The sequence below is a fragment of the Eublepharis macularius genome, chromosome 18 (assembly GCF_028583425.1).
Source record: "Eublepharis macularius isolate TG4126 chromosome 18, MPM_Emac_v1.0, whole genome shotgun sequence".
NCBI classification, from domain to species: domain Eukaryota; kingdom Metazoa; phylum Chordata; class Lepidosauria; order Squamata; family Eublepharidae; genus Eublepharis; species Eublepharis macularius.
The window spans coordinates 2,793,187-2,810,496 of NC_072807.1; the positions used below are offsets into that span (position 1 = coordinate 2,793,187).

General features: G+C 47.2%; 1 protein-coding gene across 2 annotated transcripts in view; it reads left to right on the top strand.

The window, feature by feature from the left end:
• PTPN6 (protein tyrosine phosphatase non-receptor type 6) overlaps positions 1–17,310 on the top strand; it is a 45,194-nt gene that overhangs the window by 3,465 nt on the left and 24,419 nt on the right. The window contains exons 1-3 of one of the 2 annotated variants that reach the window (XM_055002804.1): positions 2,852–3,113; positions 3,876–3,998; positions 6,009–6,203. In XM_055002804.1, coding sequence (XP_054858779.1) covers positions 3,109–3,113; positions 3,876–3,998; positions 6,009–6,203 — 323 coding nt within the window. In that variant the 5' untranslated portion in view covers positions 2,852–3,108. Of the gene's footprint in view, positions 1–2,851; positions 3,114–3,875; positions 3,999–6,008; positions 6,204–17,310 lie in introns of those variants that run through there. The other variant, XM_055002803.1, reaches the window with a different exon arrangement.

The window sequence follows — 17,310 nt, forward strand, 5'->3', positions numbered from 1 at the left end:
AATAATAAAATAAAATGTATCCCTTATAGAAAGCAATCTAATAGCAAGATTCTTAATAAAACAAAGTAATACGGCGGTTGTTTAAGGCAACAAAACAATATCGAAAAAGAGAAGAGCCTGGGGGTCAGCGGTAGAGCTCTTGCTTGGCAGAAGAGCCCAGGGCCGAGTCCCCACATTTCCAGTCAAAAGGAACAAGCAGCAGGTGATGTGAAATGCCTGAGACCGAGACCCCGGAGAGCCACTGCCAGATGGAGGAGGCGACCTCGATGGACCGATGGCCTGTTCCAGTGAAAGGCAGCTTCATGTGTTCCCGTGTGTTCTTCAGAGGTCACCACCTGAGCTGGCCTGTGAGGCTGTGGTCCGCTCCCTTTATAAGAATGCCCTCTTAGCCAATTCCATTTTGCACATTCTTCAAAACGACAGAAGCCTGGGGACCTTGCTGATAGCTGTCCCGTAGTGTGTGGAACCGCCGCAAACGCATCTGAATGGACGGTTGCCAGATTTACTGGGAGAAGTTTCTCCTTGAGATCTTCGAAAACCACTGTCAGTCAGTACAGGTAGTATAGCTGCTTTTACGTGGATGTTTTGCTCCTTACAGTGGAATGGGATCCCTGGTTTGGAAAGGTTGTAGTCAAAGAACCTTCAGATGCCATGTGGATAGGGTGCATTTTGCAGGTGCTGCCCACAGCGTGGCCGTTTTCACCTCAGCCCCTATGGCCACCATTTCTCCCTCCTTGCACTGAAGGGTTTTCAGGCTTTTTTAAAAAAATAAGGATTGCAAGATTGCAATAGCATTATAGCAATCTATTTAAGCAATCTAGTAGGTCTGAGCTTTTTTTAAAAAAAGTATGTTCCTAGACCTTTTGTTGCAGAGTTATAAGGAGAAATGCACAACTTGTACCTTCCCCCTTACAACAAAAAAGGATAGAGACTTATTTTTTTACTTATAACAAAAGCTGGGGATTAATAGGTTGTGTCAATTGATTGCTGTAACATGATAACACTACAGCAGAGTTCTACAAGGAAAGGTGCAGGTTGCACCTTTCTCCTTATAATTCCACAACAGAAGGCCTAGAGATTTCCTTTTTAAAAAATGAAAGTTAAAACCTATAGTGTGGTTGCAATAGACTGTTATAATGTCATAACTCTATAGTGATATAGCAATTTTAATTAAAAAATCCTCCAGTTGAGGGGGAGGAAATGGTAGCTGGCGGGGGGGGGGGAGTACAGGTGTAAGGCAAGGAAGTTGTGAGGGAAACTGCTGTGTTGCCACTGCAAAGGCCTCTGCATTTAAAGTTGCAATGTTGCTGTATGGAAACATCCTAGACGGATCAGTCATCTCTTAAAAAGTATAATTAGCAGGTAGGCATATGCATGTGCGCACACACCCAAATCCGGACTGAGGCCTGGGCATCAGGGAAGGAGGCAGCTGTCTTTTCCTCTGTGCTATTTTCCAATTTCTGTCTCCTTTATGTTGTCACAGTGATTTTGGGGGCTGTGAGCAAAAGTCCAGGATGGGGTCCCAGAATCACTGCACCCTCTGCTGCCTCCCCCCTCCCCCCACAGCTCCCATTAGGGCCACCCTAGGCCTAATCAAGGGGTGGCCCTTGAACCAGCTGCTGAGTGGGCTGGAGTGTGTGGCCAGTACCAAGCTGGCTGCCCAGGGGGTGGGCAAACACAGCCACTGCCAAGGTGTCAGATGGGCTGAAAAGTTGTAGAAGGCAGACATGCCTTCCATTCGCAGAAAATTTAGGCTTTTTCCACATGTCCTAAAAGGAGTGCCCCAAACAGGCAGTTTTGCTTCCGTTTTCTTGGCGCTGAGAAAACTGCCTGCATCCATTTTGGAAACGGAGATGTCAGAAATCCAACGAAAAAGCCGCCAGTGTTCGGTGAGTGGAGCACTCTTTTTAGGATGTATGGAAATGGCCTTTAGTCCGGATTCAACCCAGAGGCCAGACAGGCCGAACTGTGAGTAAGAACCTGGGCCAAGTAGTTAACTTACTATGGTATGCACGTAGCCCCCTGGATGTCATCTGTCCGTATTGTACTGTCATGCAGTAAGAATAATCTTACAATACTCCTTACCAGTTCAGAAATCTGGGGAAATAGCCAGTTTTTTCACTCATTGGGAGAACAATACCAGTTTACTCAGGTGTTAGGTGAGTGCACTCTAGGACAGTGGTCCTCAATGTAATTCCCAGGGGTACCTTGGCACTTGCTGATGTATTTGCCCACTTGCTTCTTCCCCAAAGCATCTCTTCCCTAAAACTGAGCAAATCCTGACTTCTTCTCCACTTCGGTGGAGCAGGAGATGTTTCAGAAGAGCCCATGAGGCCTTCCTTCTGTGTCTACAGGGAGCACCAACTTGGAAATGTGGTCTCCACTGCAGAACCTCCCAACATCAATTGGATCCAGCTCCTCTCCTGTCAGCCATTTTGTTGTGGAGCCCAATCCCTGTAATCAAAATTCCCAAAATGTCCAACGGTTCAACAAGGTTGGGGACCCCTGCTATAGGAAGTTCAGGTTTGGTGATGGGTCTTTTGAATTCATGTGCCTTTGGGGTTCAGAGTCTCTAATTGTAAGCTAACTCGAGCAGAACTCTGAAGAAGCAACACAGAAATATTCTAAATAAATAAATACATATTGGTGGTGGTTGCCTGTGCTGGTTCTCCACTCCTGTGGCAAAAACACAGTTTAAAAAGTGCCAGAAATAATGATGAAAGGGGAGCGAGGGACAGTCACAGAAGCAGAAGAGACGAAAGGAGAAGAAGAAGTGGGCGCCACGCAGCTTGCAACGGAGACTGGCGATAAGTTAGAGATGCTTCCTGTTCCTGTAATCGCAAGCAGCAACTCTGCATGGTGCCTTTGCCTCCATTCTGCTTGCCTGTCCGTTCATACCCACCATTGCAGACAGATGGTGGAGTAGACCACGAAACGCTGAGAGGCAGAGGAAATGTGTGTGGTAGTAAAGGGCCACAGACACGGAAGGAGTACTTAAGAGCCAGGAAGACTCACTGAGATATTAGACGCTTCTCTTTTATCTGAAAAGGAAGGTTCTCCAGTTGCTTTGACCATTCTTTTGACTCTGCCTGAAGTCCCCTGTCAATAATGAGGTAAGGAGAGAGCTGACGGGTGGCTGTTCGCCCCTCTCTGCCCCGTCCTTTGAAAGATACCCTCCGGGCACTAGAGCTGGGAAGGACTTCATACATGCAATGGGTCTGGCTAGAGGGGGGACCATTCCATTCACTGAATCTGGCTGTGGGGATGTGGCGTGTGGGGGAGAGAGAGAGTTGGATTGCTTCACCACCTGACCAGTTGCCTAAGGTTGCCCCCACATTTCTAGGTTTGCCACCTGGTTTACTGGACCAACTTCTATGTTTTTTAACAGCCCCTTGTCATAAAGATTTTTAGAAGGGGAGGTTTTTCCCAGCATGGAAAAAGCTTTGTGCCTGTGAAATCTGTACATGTGAGAGTGTGGTTCAAGGCCAGAAAGTGCTGGGTAAGAGGAGAAGGTTGCAACTTTCCCCCCTGTGCTTTACATCACTGGATTACTCAGCAGTTTATTATGACTGGCAGCTGAATGTGTGAACAGGCTCAGTTGAGAAGTATTGTACTATAAGTGGCTCGAGGGTTCTGTTGCAGTGTTTCATCTCTGCCAGTTCATTCACACATGCTGTTTGCCCCCTGAAGCTCCGTGCACGGACCTGCATGTCTGAACCAGAGCTCAGCTGGAACTGCCAGGAAAGGAGGAGTGCAGAAAGAACTTGACCTGCTTTCTGACTCTTCTGGTTTTAGGGTAGAGTCTATCCGTCCCTCTCTCCTCCCTTCCCCAGCTGTCCTAATTCTTCCTTTTTATTCCCCTTGTCACCAATTAGGTGGTTCCACCGTGACCTGAGTGGCATAGACGCCGAGGCCTTGCTCAAAGCACGAGGAGTCCATGGCAGTTTTTTGGCTCGGCCCAGCCGGAAGAACAAGGGTGATTTCTCCCTTTCTGTCAGGTAACTGTCCAGCTGTTGGTCTCCAGGCCTCCAATGACGATTCATTTCCGAGGGGCTCTTTGCATTCTGTCCTTCTGGTCTCACTGTCTGTGAATGATGCTCTGGGGCTGTTTCCATGTTTCCTTTTTAAAACGTCCAGAGAACTGCTAGGCAAATTGGAATAGGGACTTGGGGGACCTACTGGGAAGGGAAGGGTGGAAATGGAGGGGGGATGGAGATGAAGGAAGAGGGATCGAAATGGGCTGCCTGGGGATCCTCTCCCTCTAAAGTTTCTCTCTATCCCTGGAAATACCAGGGGCTGACCCTGTGGCCTTCTGCAGGGCAAACAGATGCTCTGACGCTGAGCCGCAACCCCTGCCCAGGTCTACTGGGGGACCAGAAGTCGGGGATCACTTTTTTTTTCAGGGTTGGGGATGGAACTTTGCTGTGTTTTTGCAAGTTTTCCATTCGATGCTTAAAATGACAGCCTTGCTCCTCCCTGCTGTGGCAACTGACCTAATAGTCATTGTAGGAACTAGGAACTATATGCAAGCTCTTCTTTTTTCTGGCAACTGTACTTCTCCCCCTCAGTGTCCAAACACTTCCTCAAGGTGATTGCATCTGGGGAGCTGTCAGGATCATGCAAAGCCCTTTCCTGGCAGTGGGCTCAGGCTGCAAGCCTCCCCTTGGGGGCTTCCTTCAGCAGCGTCTCTTAGCTGTACAGCTCCCAAACCGACAGCTGACAGCTGGGGCCAGCTGCAGCCTTCCTTACCGTCAGCCTCCCCAGCCTGCGTGGGACGTGTAAATTCTTCCCCCTCTCAACCCAGTTTCAAAGGTTTTCTTAAATGCTTTTGGCTTCCCTCCATCTGCTTCCTAATGCCTGAAGAACCTCAGGGCTATAAGCCCAGTTCAAACAACCAGGGAGGAGGTGGCGGGAAAGGCCTCTGCCCGAGACCCTGGAGAGCAGCTGCTGGCGTGAGCACACAGTGCTGTTCTTGATGGACCAAGGGTCGGTCTAAGGAGAAGGCAGTTTAATTTAAGGGAGGCGCTGCAACTCAGGAGGTGGCCTTGGGTTCAGTTTCCCCCAGGCCAGTTTGGCTAGGGGGTCCTGATGGTGTTTTGCCATCTTCTGGGCATGGAGTAGGGGTCACTGGGTGTTGGGGGTGGGTGGGAGGTATTGGTGAATTTCCTGCATTGTGCAGCAGGTTGGACTAGATGACCCCGGAGGTACCATCCAACCCTATGATTCTACAGAACTCTCCTGAGAAATGTTACTGGAAGAACAGTTGCAGAAAACCTTCATTTCCCACAAGATTTCCCTGGATTCCTTTCCTAAGGAACACCCCTCAGCTTTGCTTCAAATTTAACTCAAATGTTTCAGTGGCAGCTCTATCTCACAGGGTTTGCCCTTTCTTTCAATTTGGGGGTTTGTTTCAGAAGTAGGGAATGCACCTCCTGTTCATGCTCAGGAGGGCTTGAGTGGCTGCCAGAAAAGTTTAAGTAGGATCCATAATAGAGAGCTGACTTTCACTTTTCTAAGTACACCATCCGTTTAGATTCTGGGATGACAACATTTCCCCTGGCTCTCTGGTTTGAATGAGGGGCGTGAGTGGTGGGGCAAAGCCGATTGTATGTTCTGGGACCGAGCCTTGACCTTGAAAGCAGCTGAGAGCCAAGCTACAAGTGACGAATTACACTTGCCTGGCAAGTGAGCAGACTCACGTGTATTCCTCCCTGTTCACTTGCCCTCCACTTGATCAAGTGCAGAGCAAGTGAATGGCAAGTGAACAGGGAGGAATACACGTGAGTCTGCTCACTTGCCAGGCAAGTGTAACTCGTCACTTGTAGCTTGGCCCTGAGACTAAGTCCTGGTGTAAACAAACTCTGCTTCTCCTTTCCCTTTGGCTCCTGTTCATTGAACTCCTGTGGTTGGGGAGGGCCGTGGGTGGAGGACCGTGGCTTCACCATATTCTCCCGCCTCCCCGGTCCTAGGACCATCAGTGTTTCTTGACCCTTTGCCTCTCCCTGCAGGGTTGGGGAGCAGGTAACCCACATCCGTATCCAGAATACCGGGGATTTTTATGACCTTTATGGTGGGGAGAAGTTTGCCACTTTGTCTGAACTGGTGGAATATTACACACAGCAACAGGGATCCCTGCAAGATAAAGATGGGACCATCATCGACTTGAAATATCCACTGAACTGCTCCGATCCCACGACAGAAAGGTATGGCTGAAGCAGGCCCACTTGCGCGTACTGCTCTCTCCATTTCCTCCCCCCCCCCGTCTTTCCCGTTTAGATTGATGGTTCCCACAAACTAGTCATCTCCCCTCTTCACCCCCCCCTTTTTTACTCTTGCACCCTTCTTTTACTGGGAAAGATCAGTACCCAGAGGAAGGCTGCACCCTGCAATCTGCCTTTCTGCATATTGGTACATAATATTTTGGTATTGATTTGACTCATATTTGGAAACTGGATTTCCTGTGCCTCCCTGATTTGCTATTTTGGGTTCACTGAAAACTGTGGCGTTGATAAGGTGTAGAGGCAGAGCGTCAGGTGTACGATAGCGGGCACCCTTATCGGTCCAGGGCACGCGTGGCTCACCAGCAGCTTTCTTCCAGCTTCCTTTCTGCCTCTGTGGCAAAGTTGCCTGTCGTGCCCCTTGGCCTGCAATTCGTACCAAAGCAGGTCGGCTGGTCTCAGTCCCCTCTGCTCTGCAATTCAGGTGTGTGGATGGCAGCAAAGGGCTTGACAGTTCATGCTACAATTAGGAGTCTCTACAGGGGATCGATATAATCTCCCTCCTGTTCTCTTCTTCTTTTGCATCCAGCAGGCAACAGTTGGTCATGGAGCCTGCTGCTTCCTCCCTTGCGGTTGGAAACTTCTGCCCTCCAGGCACTTACGAAAGCTTTTGAGCTCTTTTGTCTCCCCTCCCCTGCAGATTTTCCATCACGTGGCTTCCTCACAGCTGGGTCACAGTGGACTTAACTGTTTCTTCCCTGCAGAGGAGGAAGGCCCACTGCACAGCTGTCAATCTGGCCAATTGTGAAAGGTTTGACACTGTGAGAATAGCAGTCCCACTTCCTTAGGCACCCACTGTCGATTTTAGGAAGGTGGTAGGAGCTTTGGTGGATGTTGATAGTGCCCCCCACCCCCACCCCCACCCCGATTTTTCAGAAAAGAACGAGGTTACCATACATAGCTTGTCATCTGTGTTCACACAGGCCTGATCTGATCTCAGCGTGACTTTTTGGCAGCTTGAGATATAACAACAGAAATTCTCAGCAGGAAAGGATGAGAGACTCCGTTTTATTACTCAGTCCTGCTTGTGCCTAGTCCACCTTGTCTGGTTTAAGGTAGCAGAACTGAATACTTTCACTTGTGATTATCTTTGATTGGTGCTATTTTGCATTCTTTGCTGGGAGAACCCAATAAAAATAGTGCCTCCTTAGACTTTGCAGAATTTGGTTTGTATTGATTTTTCAGTTAAAAGGGGTGAAAAGCCCTGGATTACATTCACTGTTGCAGGAAAATAATACTACTGTTCAGCTCACTTGCCTTTTAGTGGACTGAAGTGTAGAACTGCATTTTCACAGGCAACAAATACTGGGGTCTCAGAAGCCAGGGAAGCCCACATTCTGCTGAAATCCACCTTGCCGTGACCTGCAAAAGTCTAACAAACTCCACCTATCACCTGCCATATTCTGCCCTGCCTTGACCTAGGCCAGTTCCTTCAGGCTTTCTCATGACCCAGTGGCTTTTCCTTTGGCTCTGATCATTCTGGTTCTATTCCTGGTCCCATCCAGACAACCAGTGTTTTGGACATCAAGGCAAGAACTCATAGATAACAGTTTAAATAGTTTTGAGTTCCTTGTTGCTGTGACCGACAAACTTGTGGAATTGAAAAGAGTTGGATTAATGTCCATTCCTGTTTGCTAGTGTAGCCTCATCCTATAAACAAATAATACAAAAATGCTAAATTTTCAAGGCTATAATATTTATTTTAGAAGTTGTTTATAGCAAATCTAGGCAGTCTGGAATAAATCATTTTAGTTGGTTAATTATATGTCTATTAATTAATCAATTAATCAGTTACATTAAAATATTCACAAACATCTATGGAAACACATACATGTTAAAAATGCTTCAAATCATGGCAAAAGCCCTTAGCTAAATAATCACTCCAAAATACCAAGAAGGTCTGCAGACTTTTTCAGGAGTCTTGGCAGAGGGAAAGCATGTCCTACCTTTTCTTATACCTTTTAATAATAACAACAACAGCGCTTATATACTGCTCTTCTAGACAGATTAGTGCCTTACCCAGAGCGGTGAACAAGTTAGTATTATTATTATCCCCACAAAACAGCTGGGGAGCTGGGCTGAGAGGAGTGACTCACCCAAAGCCACCTACTGAGCTCATGGCTGGAGTGGGATTCAAACCAGCAGAGTGCTGATTCACAGCCACACCACTTAACCACTGTGCTACAGCAGCTTTTCTGTTTCTCCTCTTCATGGTTTTTAGTATTTTTGAGTTTTTTCTTCAACTGAAACTACTGTGACATATAACACACTTGTCAGAATATGATCTGCCTGCCTGGGTGCACTGTTGAAAAATTAAAAGAAACATACACTGCCATGGAAAACGGGGGAGAAACATTCCACAAAGTTTGTCTAGACTCAAATATATGAAGCTGCCTTTTATTCTGAATCAGACCTTTGGTCCATCAAAGTCAGCACTGCCTGCTCAGGCTGGCCTCAGCTCTCCAGGGTCTCAGGGTCGAGGCCTTTCACATCACTTATGCCCTGATTCTTACTGGAGATGGTGGGGATTGAACTGGGGACCTTCTGCATGCCAAGTAGATGCTCTGTCACTGAGCCACATAGTAGGATGTTGGTGAGAGGGTATGTAATAAACTGCTAGCATCCATATGAAGAGCTTTGGAAGCAAGAAGGACTTTAGGTTCTAGGTACTACTAGCCATTTTCATTCGTAGCAAGAGCTGGTATAAATATATCCAAAGCCTACCTGTCAAGAGCAGGTGCAGCACGGCAGCCATGAAGTCTGAGCTGAGAAGGTCCTGGTTTAAATCCGTGACTTCATTAAGCGTCTTTTGGCAAACTGCAGTCACTGAGCCCCCTCCCCCATCTGTGATATAGGAATAATCACTTTGACTGACTTTACTGGACTGTTAGTAAAGACTGCCTTCATTGGAGGTTTTTGGTGGCCATCTGACAGCAATGCTGATCCTGTGAACCTAGGCAGGGGGAGGACGGGAAGGGTTGCATCCGTGCTTAGTTCTTGTGGCCCCTTTTTATACGCCCAGGGTAAGGCCAATGGCCACCTTGGGGTCAGGGGGCACTTTTCCTCAGGTCTGGTTGCACTTTGGTTTTGAGTGGGCACTCAGGGGCTTACTTGGGTTTGTATCTGTGGAATGTGTGGAATGAGTCTTGCTATAATACATTGCTAGCAGGCATTTGACGAGCTTTCCATAAGCTGCCTTCCAGCTAGACTGGCCATCTGTGGATGACCCAAAAAAAGAAGACAAAGGGGAGGGGAAGAACAATATGTGCATGTGCTAGTTTGCATATGTCACAGATGCAAATTTATGCAGCGTTACAGTACTTTATGGAGAAATACTTAGTGGCAGCTCCATCTGCTGTCTGAGTGCTCACTGTGAACGGGGAACTTTCCGAGGCCCTTCCCTCCTGATCTCCTTTACAGGGTTCTTCATCTTTATTTATTCGCTCCAGACAGATTAGTCAGCTTGAGCCTCCCTTTTCCTAACTGTGATTTTACTGGACAGAAGCAGAATCTGAGCATTTACAAGGATAGGCCTCAGAAAGACTGTCCCCTGCAAAAGGGCAACACCCAGGTCCAGCAGCACCTTAAAGACCAACAAGATTTCCAGGGTAGGAGCTTTTGAGAGTCAGAGCTCCCGTTGTCAGATGTTCAGATATCTGACGAAGGGAGCTCTGACTCTTGACTGTTCATACTCAGAAAATCTAGTTGGTCTTTAAGGTGCTGCTGGACCCGAATCTTGCTCTTCTATTACAGCTACCCATCTGAAACTACCCTGAAAAAGAGGACATCTGGCCACCCAACCTTCTGCCGGCCCCCCCACTTCCGTAGTCAGATGTCTTAACATTAAGCCACCATAGCAACCAAAAATTGCAGGGGAAAACAATCAGGTACTCAGCCTCAAAGCTTCCTTGGTTATTATCAGGGCTTTTTTTCTGGGGAAAGAGGTGGCGGAACTCAGTGGGCTGCCCTCGGAGAAAATGGTCACATGGCTGGTGGCCCCGCCCCCTGATCTCCAGACAGAGGGGAGTTGAGATGGCCCTACGCGCCGCTCCTGCGGCGCGTAGGGCCATGTCAACTCCCCTCTGTCTGGAGATCAGGGGGCAGGGCCACCGGCCATGTGATTATTCTCAAGAGGTTCCGGAACTCCGTTCCCCCGCGTTCCCGCTGAAAAAAAGCCCTGGTGTTATCAACATGCCTTACCCATCCTTAGTGCACATCTAAGACGATTCAGAAAGTACATTCTGCATTCACTTTGAGTAAATGGCTTCACATGAGATTGGGGGGACTGATTTTGAGTATTAGAGATGCACGACACAAGTTCAAACTCCAGCAGGAATAACTAAACCACACTGAAGTCGCTTGGCAGCGTGGAGGGCCATCTCAACTCCCCTCTGTCTGGAGATCAGGGGGCGGGGCCACCAGCCATGTGACCATTTTCAAGAGGTTCAGGGACTCCGTTCCCCCGCGTTCCCGCTGAAAAAAAGCCCTGGTTATTATTACTCAGTGGTAGAGTCCATAGGTGTTGTGCGCAGAAGCGCAGCTTCCCCCCTGCCAATTTCTAGCATCACCTGTTGAAAAGATCTCCACAGACTCTGGAGAGTTGATGCCAGTTGAACTTGGAACGCACACTACTGGGCTTGACGTACATTCATATATAGGAGCAACATTTGTCTTGAAATCTATATGAATGCACAGAGAAATCAATCATGTGGCTAAGTGTATTTTTTTTACAAAAAGTGTGGGTGGGGAAGGCCACGAAACTTCAGTGGAGACATTTTTGTTCTTGAAAGTGAAAAGTGGTTGCCTCCTACTGGCAATCAGTTCACATGACCAGAAGCCTCGGTGTATGGAAAGCCCCAGGGAAATCTCCGAGTGGGATGCCATTTGGGGAGAGCAGCACCTGCTGCTGCTTCCATATCTCAGACGACTGTTGATTATTCTTCAGGCGTACCTCTATTTCTGGACAACTCCTTGGTCTTACGTACACATTGGCTTTTCTTAAAAGCGATTAAATGGGCCCATGAGCAGAGCATGCATGCCAAAGGCATGAATCGTTTTGTTTTAAAAAAAAAAGTTTGACAGTTTCATATGTGTTGATCACCTTATTATCAACAATATTTTTTAAAAAGCTATCACAACAGATGCTCATAAAATATTGACTATATCCAAGAATAGATCTATGAGTCTTGCAGAGAAGGATTTTTAATCCCTTCTCATCCTTGCTGAAGTCTCCTGGCTTCTTTCGCCAGTGGTTTGTCTCCAAGTGAATGTACTTTGCAGCTGCGTGTGTGGTCCAGGGGCCAGGCACTCAGCGGGCCATAATGCGAGCACTTCATTTCAGTTCCCTTCATAGCATGTTATGGGGCTAATAAAGACAGGGGATGTGAGGCACAAACCTGTGTAAGAAAGCTCCATTCTCATTTTTTGGGAGGTGGGATTTTGGAGGAGAGAAGCTGTACACGTGTGCGTGTGCGTGCATGTGCGTGCGTGCATACACTTGACTTTCCTCCTACCTACAAATTTTTTGCTCTGGCCACGCTGCTTTGCCATCTGCAGTGTTCAAATGGTATTTTTGATTATCACGAATAGTAAGCCCGTGACTGTGCACGGTTACTTTCCTGGAGGACGTTACATATTGATGGGCCAGAGGAGGTATCGGAGATCTGTGACTGGATCTTCCATCTCTTTACATTTCTTTTAAAAGGAGCCTCCTAGAGGGGATTACATTGGGACCCCAGTGAGATCAGAACACACTGGAAAAGTGGGCAGATTTGAATAAGATGCAATTTAACACGGGTAAGTGCTGGGTTCTGCATCTGGGTAACAAAAATGCAAAGCATCTCTACTGGATGGGGATACACTTCTGGGTAGCAGTTTGTGTGAACAAGATCTTGGGGTATGGATGGCTGGGAAGCTCAATATGAGCAGTCAGTGTGATGCAACAGCAAAAACAGCAAATACAGTCTTGGAGTGTATGAACAAAGGCGTAACATCCATCACAGGATGTCATTGTCCCACTATATACTGTGTTGGTCAAGCCCCACCTGGAGTACTGTGTGCAGTTCTGGAGGCCTCACTTCAAAAAGGATGTGGACAAATTGAAACGGGTGCAGAGGAAAGTAACCAGGATGATCAGAGGCCTGGAGGCCAAGCCCTCCAAGGAAAGACTGGGGGACCTGGGAATGCTCAGTTTGGAGGAGGCTGAGGGGAGACATGATTGCTCTCTTTAAGTATTTAAAAGGCTGTCACTTGGAGGAGGGGAGGGAGCTGTTCCTGTTGGCAGCAGGGGATAGGACTGGAAAAAAATGGGTTAAACTACAGGAGGGAAGGTACCAGCTGGACGTTAGGAAAAACTTCTTCATGTTAAGAGTAGTTCAGCAGTGGAATCGGCTGCCTTGGGCTGTGGTGGGTTCCCCCTCATTAGCGGTCTTCAAGGAGCGGCTGGACAAACCCTTGCCAGGGATGTTCCTGCATTGGGCAGGGGGTTGGACTAAATGGTCTGTAAGGTCTCTTCCAACTCTGTGATTCTATGAAAGAATTTACGCCTTTCCTCCATGCCATTTTTTGGATGTAAATTCTGCCACTACCCTTTGCCCCGAGCTAAGTACCTTCTCCCCCGCCCGCCCCTGCTCCTCAGTTGGGCAACCCAGGGACGTGGCAACCCGAGCGACCTGCATCTCCCAGTGGAGGCACCTCTAGTGTCAGCCAAAGAAGGTCAGAAAACTGAGGTACCATTAAAGATTTGCTTTTTATTTTAAATAATTTTTCTTGGCAGTAGAAAAGTACCATTTGATTCCCCCCCCCTTCAATCACCCAACTAGGAGGGCCTGGATGTGACAATCAGAATTCAGAATTGCTGTGAGTGAAGTAACAACCTTTGAAATGTTAATATTTAGCAATTAAAGCAAACACCCCTTGCAAATGTTTCAAGCTGCTGTTGAAAGCCCAGGCCTTTGGATAGCGGGATGAGAGTCCAGCGGCGCCACAGAGACCAGCAAGGTTTGCAGAGAGTCACAACAGACAGAGATCCTGTTGGTCTCTAAGAGCCAAGCCACAAGTGATGCCTGACACAGGTTGGACACTTGTTAGCTTACCTCAAGTTTTGATGGGAAATGTAGGCGTCCTGGTTTTACAGCTTGGCTCTCCATTACAGCTGCAAGACCAGGATGCCTACATTTCCCATCAAAACTTGAGGGAAGCTGACAAGTGTCCAACCTGGGTCAAGCGTCACTTGTAGCTTGGCTCTAAGGTGCCACTAGACTCTCATCCTGCTGTTCTGCCGCACACCAACAAGGCTACCCACCTCAATTAGGTCTTTGGATAAAACCCTTGACATGTCCTTCTTTATTTTTAACCTTCCACTCCCCGTGAAAACCATCTTCCATTGCCTAGAGAGATAGTGTGGCATAATGGCTAGAGTGCTGGACTTGGACCTGGGAGACCCAGGTAGGAATACCCCCTCCCCCCACTCTGTGGTCTTCCATCTCTCACTAAAAGGCTTCATCTGAAATCCAACCAAAAAAAAATCTGTCCTCACTAGGAGGTGAGATATAAGGGCCATTGCTGTCTTTGTGTTTTCTGTGGTTATCTGACCATTTTATGGCCTCTTGCTCATAGAAAAGCTGGGTATCACTAGATACCTGCATCTCACCTCTATAGCACCAGGCAAACAACACCAGGATTTTGCATCATGTCCTGAAATGCTTTCCTTACCCTATTTTTTAGTTTAATTTTTTTTTATAGCTTCTGGCCAGAAGAAGAGTTCTGGAGAACTGTTATGTGTTATGATGTATTGTCGAAGGCTTTCACGGCCGGAGAACGATGGTTGTTGTGGGTTTTCCGGGCTGTATTGCCGTGGTCTTGGCATTGTAGTTCCTGACGTTTCGCCAGCAGCTGTGGCTGGCATCTTCAGAGGTGTAGCACCAAAAGACAGAGTTATGTGTTACTTGGTTGATCCTATAAAGATACTATGTGGATTGTGTTTTAGGGTTTGGGCTCAGCTGAAATGGCCATAATTTCATGCTGATTCCCTTGTTTCATTATAAGGCAGCCAAACACCTTCAAAGTTCCTCTGCCACATAAGCATGTCCAGAAACAGTTGGCGCATCTGAACAAGGCTACAGGTTTGGGTTTTTAAAAACTTTATGGTGGCTGTACAGATATAAGGGAAGTCTTTCTCACACACAATGGCTTGGAAGTGCTGCAATATCCTATTGCAGCCCGGTGGATTCTTCTGTGCAAGCTGTGTGCCTTTATGAGCTCACCCACATGGAAGCATCAGCTGCCTCTGTGGTACCTGTGATGTGGTTCCTCCGCCTGTGAACTGGTCTGTGCTTCCACGGCCATGCTTACTTTTAACTGCCTGCAACTGTACATGCATCTATTTTTTCAAAGAATTGTTGCATTTGCAGAGGCAGCAAAAGGAAATAGATGGCCAGAAAAATAAGCCTCTGGTTGTGATTATTGCAAAATTGGATAATAACTGAGGACGGTGATAACAGCCAAAGCAGGAGGTGTTCCAAAATTCTCCATTGCCCAAGCAAAGTTCCCCCTATGAAAAAATATCATTCAAAATGAAGTTTTTGCTGCTACTCGGTTTACCAGGGATTCTGAGGCTCAGAACCTGAAGTTTGGCAAGTAGAAGGTCCCCCAGTTTAATCCTTGGCATTTCCACTTAAAAATTTGAGGCAATAAGCAATATGAAAAACCTCCACCTACAACCCTAGAGAGCCACTGCCCGCCCGAGTAGACAATACTGATCTTGATGGACTAATGGTTTGACTCAGCAGGGCTTTTTTTCAGGGGGAACGCGGGGGAACGGAGTTCCGGAACCTCTTGAAAATGCTCACATGGCTGGTGGCCCCGCCCCCTGATCACCAGACAGAGGGGAGTTGAGATTGCCGCCCTCAGGGGGCGGGGCCACCAGCCATGTGACCATTTTCTCTGAGGGCAACCCACTGAGTTCCACCACCTCTTTTCTCAGAAAAAAATGCCCTGTGCTTCAGTATACAGCAGCTTCATATGAGTGTGGGGGGGGGAGGACATATATGGGTCCCCCGTCCATTTTATCTCAACAATCCTGTGAAGGAAGTTAGGCTGAGAGGCTGTGACTGGTTCGAGGTTTACTTTATTGCGATGTGAGGATTTGCGCCCCAAAGGACCCCAAGATCCTAGTCTGATGCTCCGACCCCTACAGCACGCTGGCTTGGTGTGGTAGGGGCAAAGCTTAGCAGCACTTGGATGGAACAGAGGCTGAGACCTGGCGAAGAAGAGGGACAGGGCCTGTATGATGCCCCCCTTCACTTTTGACTTAAATGGCACTGGAGGCGTTTTAAAATTCAAAAATAGCAAAATATTTTAACATAGAGAGGAAAGTCAGGTGAGATCAGGGGTTGAAAATTTCTGAGGTAACTCAGTATAGGTAACTCTGAGGGAAAATCAGTACATGCACAGACTTTAATTCTTATGCTGAGGCATTCTTACACTCTTCACAGTTACTTAAATCTTTATGTTGGGACGCTTTTGTTCCAGTGTTTCTCCAAACACTCTAGCACACTTTCTTTGAGTATTATCTGTCTCTTCTTGGTTTCCGGAAGGCTGGTACCCTCTTTCCAGTACCCAAACCCCTTCTCTTCAAACAACAGTACTTATCTTCAGTTTTTAACTGACTCTTAAGGTCTCCCAAGGCAGTTTCTAACCACACCAGACCAGGGATCTCTTCACTCTTCAGAGCTAATTTCCTGTTTGACTGGGTAAGGGAATTCTCCTCTCACTAAAGATCTGTCCCATTTCTTTGGCCTGAGTGGGAGTCTTCGCCTACTTCCCAAACTTCCTTGCTAACTTTCCCCCAGTTCTCTCATCTGTGTTAAACTGTTCTCAGTCAAGGATGAATCGCCAAACTGTCTCCTCTCAACTACTCAATCTGATTCCTTGGAGTAGCCGTTCACTTAAAACTCTCTGTTTCTGTGAAGCATTAACCCTTCATAGTCCTTCAGCTGTTGTACAGCACTTCTAAGCTTTTAAAAAGTGCTGCCTGTCACAGGCTGTTACCTCACGGTGCAGCCTGACTGGGGAGGGGTTCTGTGGAATAGACAGACAATATGACTGGACTCTTATTTAGCAAGCATCCATTTTTTTTGCTTATTTCAAAACAAATCAAAAAATGGCAGCATGATATAGGGACAGTCAGCTAATTATGTATACATTTCAGAAACTAGTAGCAAAACAGTATATATTATGCAGAAATGACTAGACTCCCGGGAAAACAGACTGGTGTCGGATACCCAAAGAGGAACATTTATTTGTAGCAGATTGCCAAAAAATAAGATATTTAAATAAGATATTTCAGCATTGCCTTTCTCTAGATACCCGTTTACTTCCTAATACTTGATTTATTCCTGCAACAAGCTTTTATCTCTAGCCAATGAATGACATAAAAAATTGGGAGTAGATTAAGAAAGTATTTCAGCTCCTTATTCTTAATGTTTATTTTAGTGTGAGGTATTATACAAAAGTAATCACAACAAACACCTTTAAAATTCAACAAACACCTTAAAAATGTGTGTGTGTGTGTGTATTCACTGTAAAATGCAACCAGGGCTGGTGGCTCAGTAGTAAAACATCTAGTTTGTACACAGAAGGTGCTAAGTTCAACCTCCAGTCAAAGGTAACTAGAAGCAGGTAATGTGAAAGCTGCTGCCAGTCACAGTAGACCAGAGATTACCAACCTTTCTGAGCCTGTGGGCACCTTTGGAATTCTAACATGGGGAGGTGGGCGCAACTACAAAATGGCTGCCATGGGAGGTGCAGCTAACCACATAACAGCTGCCACAGGTGGAAGAGAAGGGTTGCCAGTCCCCCATTGGAGATGGGGGATCCCCCGCTCCCACCCTCCACACCCCTGCCCCCGCTTACCTTGCCAGCGGGGGAAAAGGTGGGGGGAACACGCCTCCTGGGGTGTGCTCCCAGATGGCGCAACGCACTCCTGTGCTCTGCAGCGGGCCAAATTGGACCTGTTTGGGGCTGAAATTGG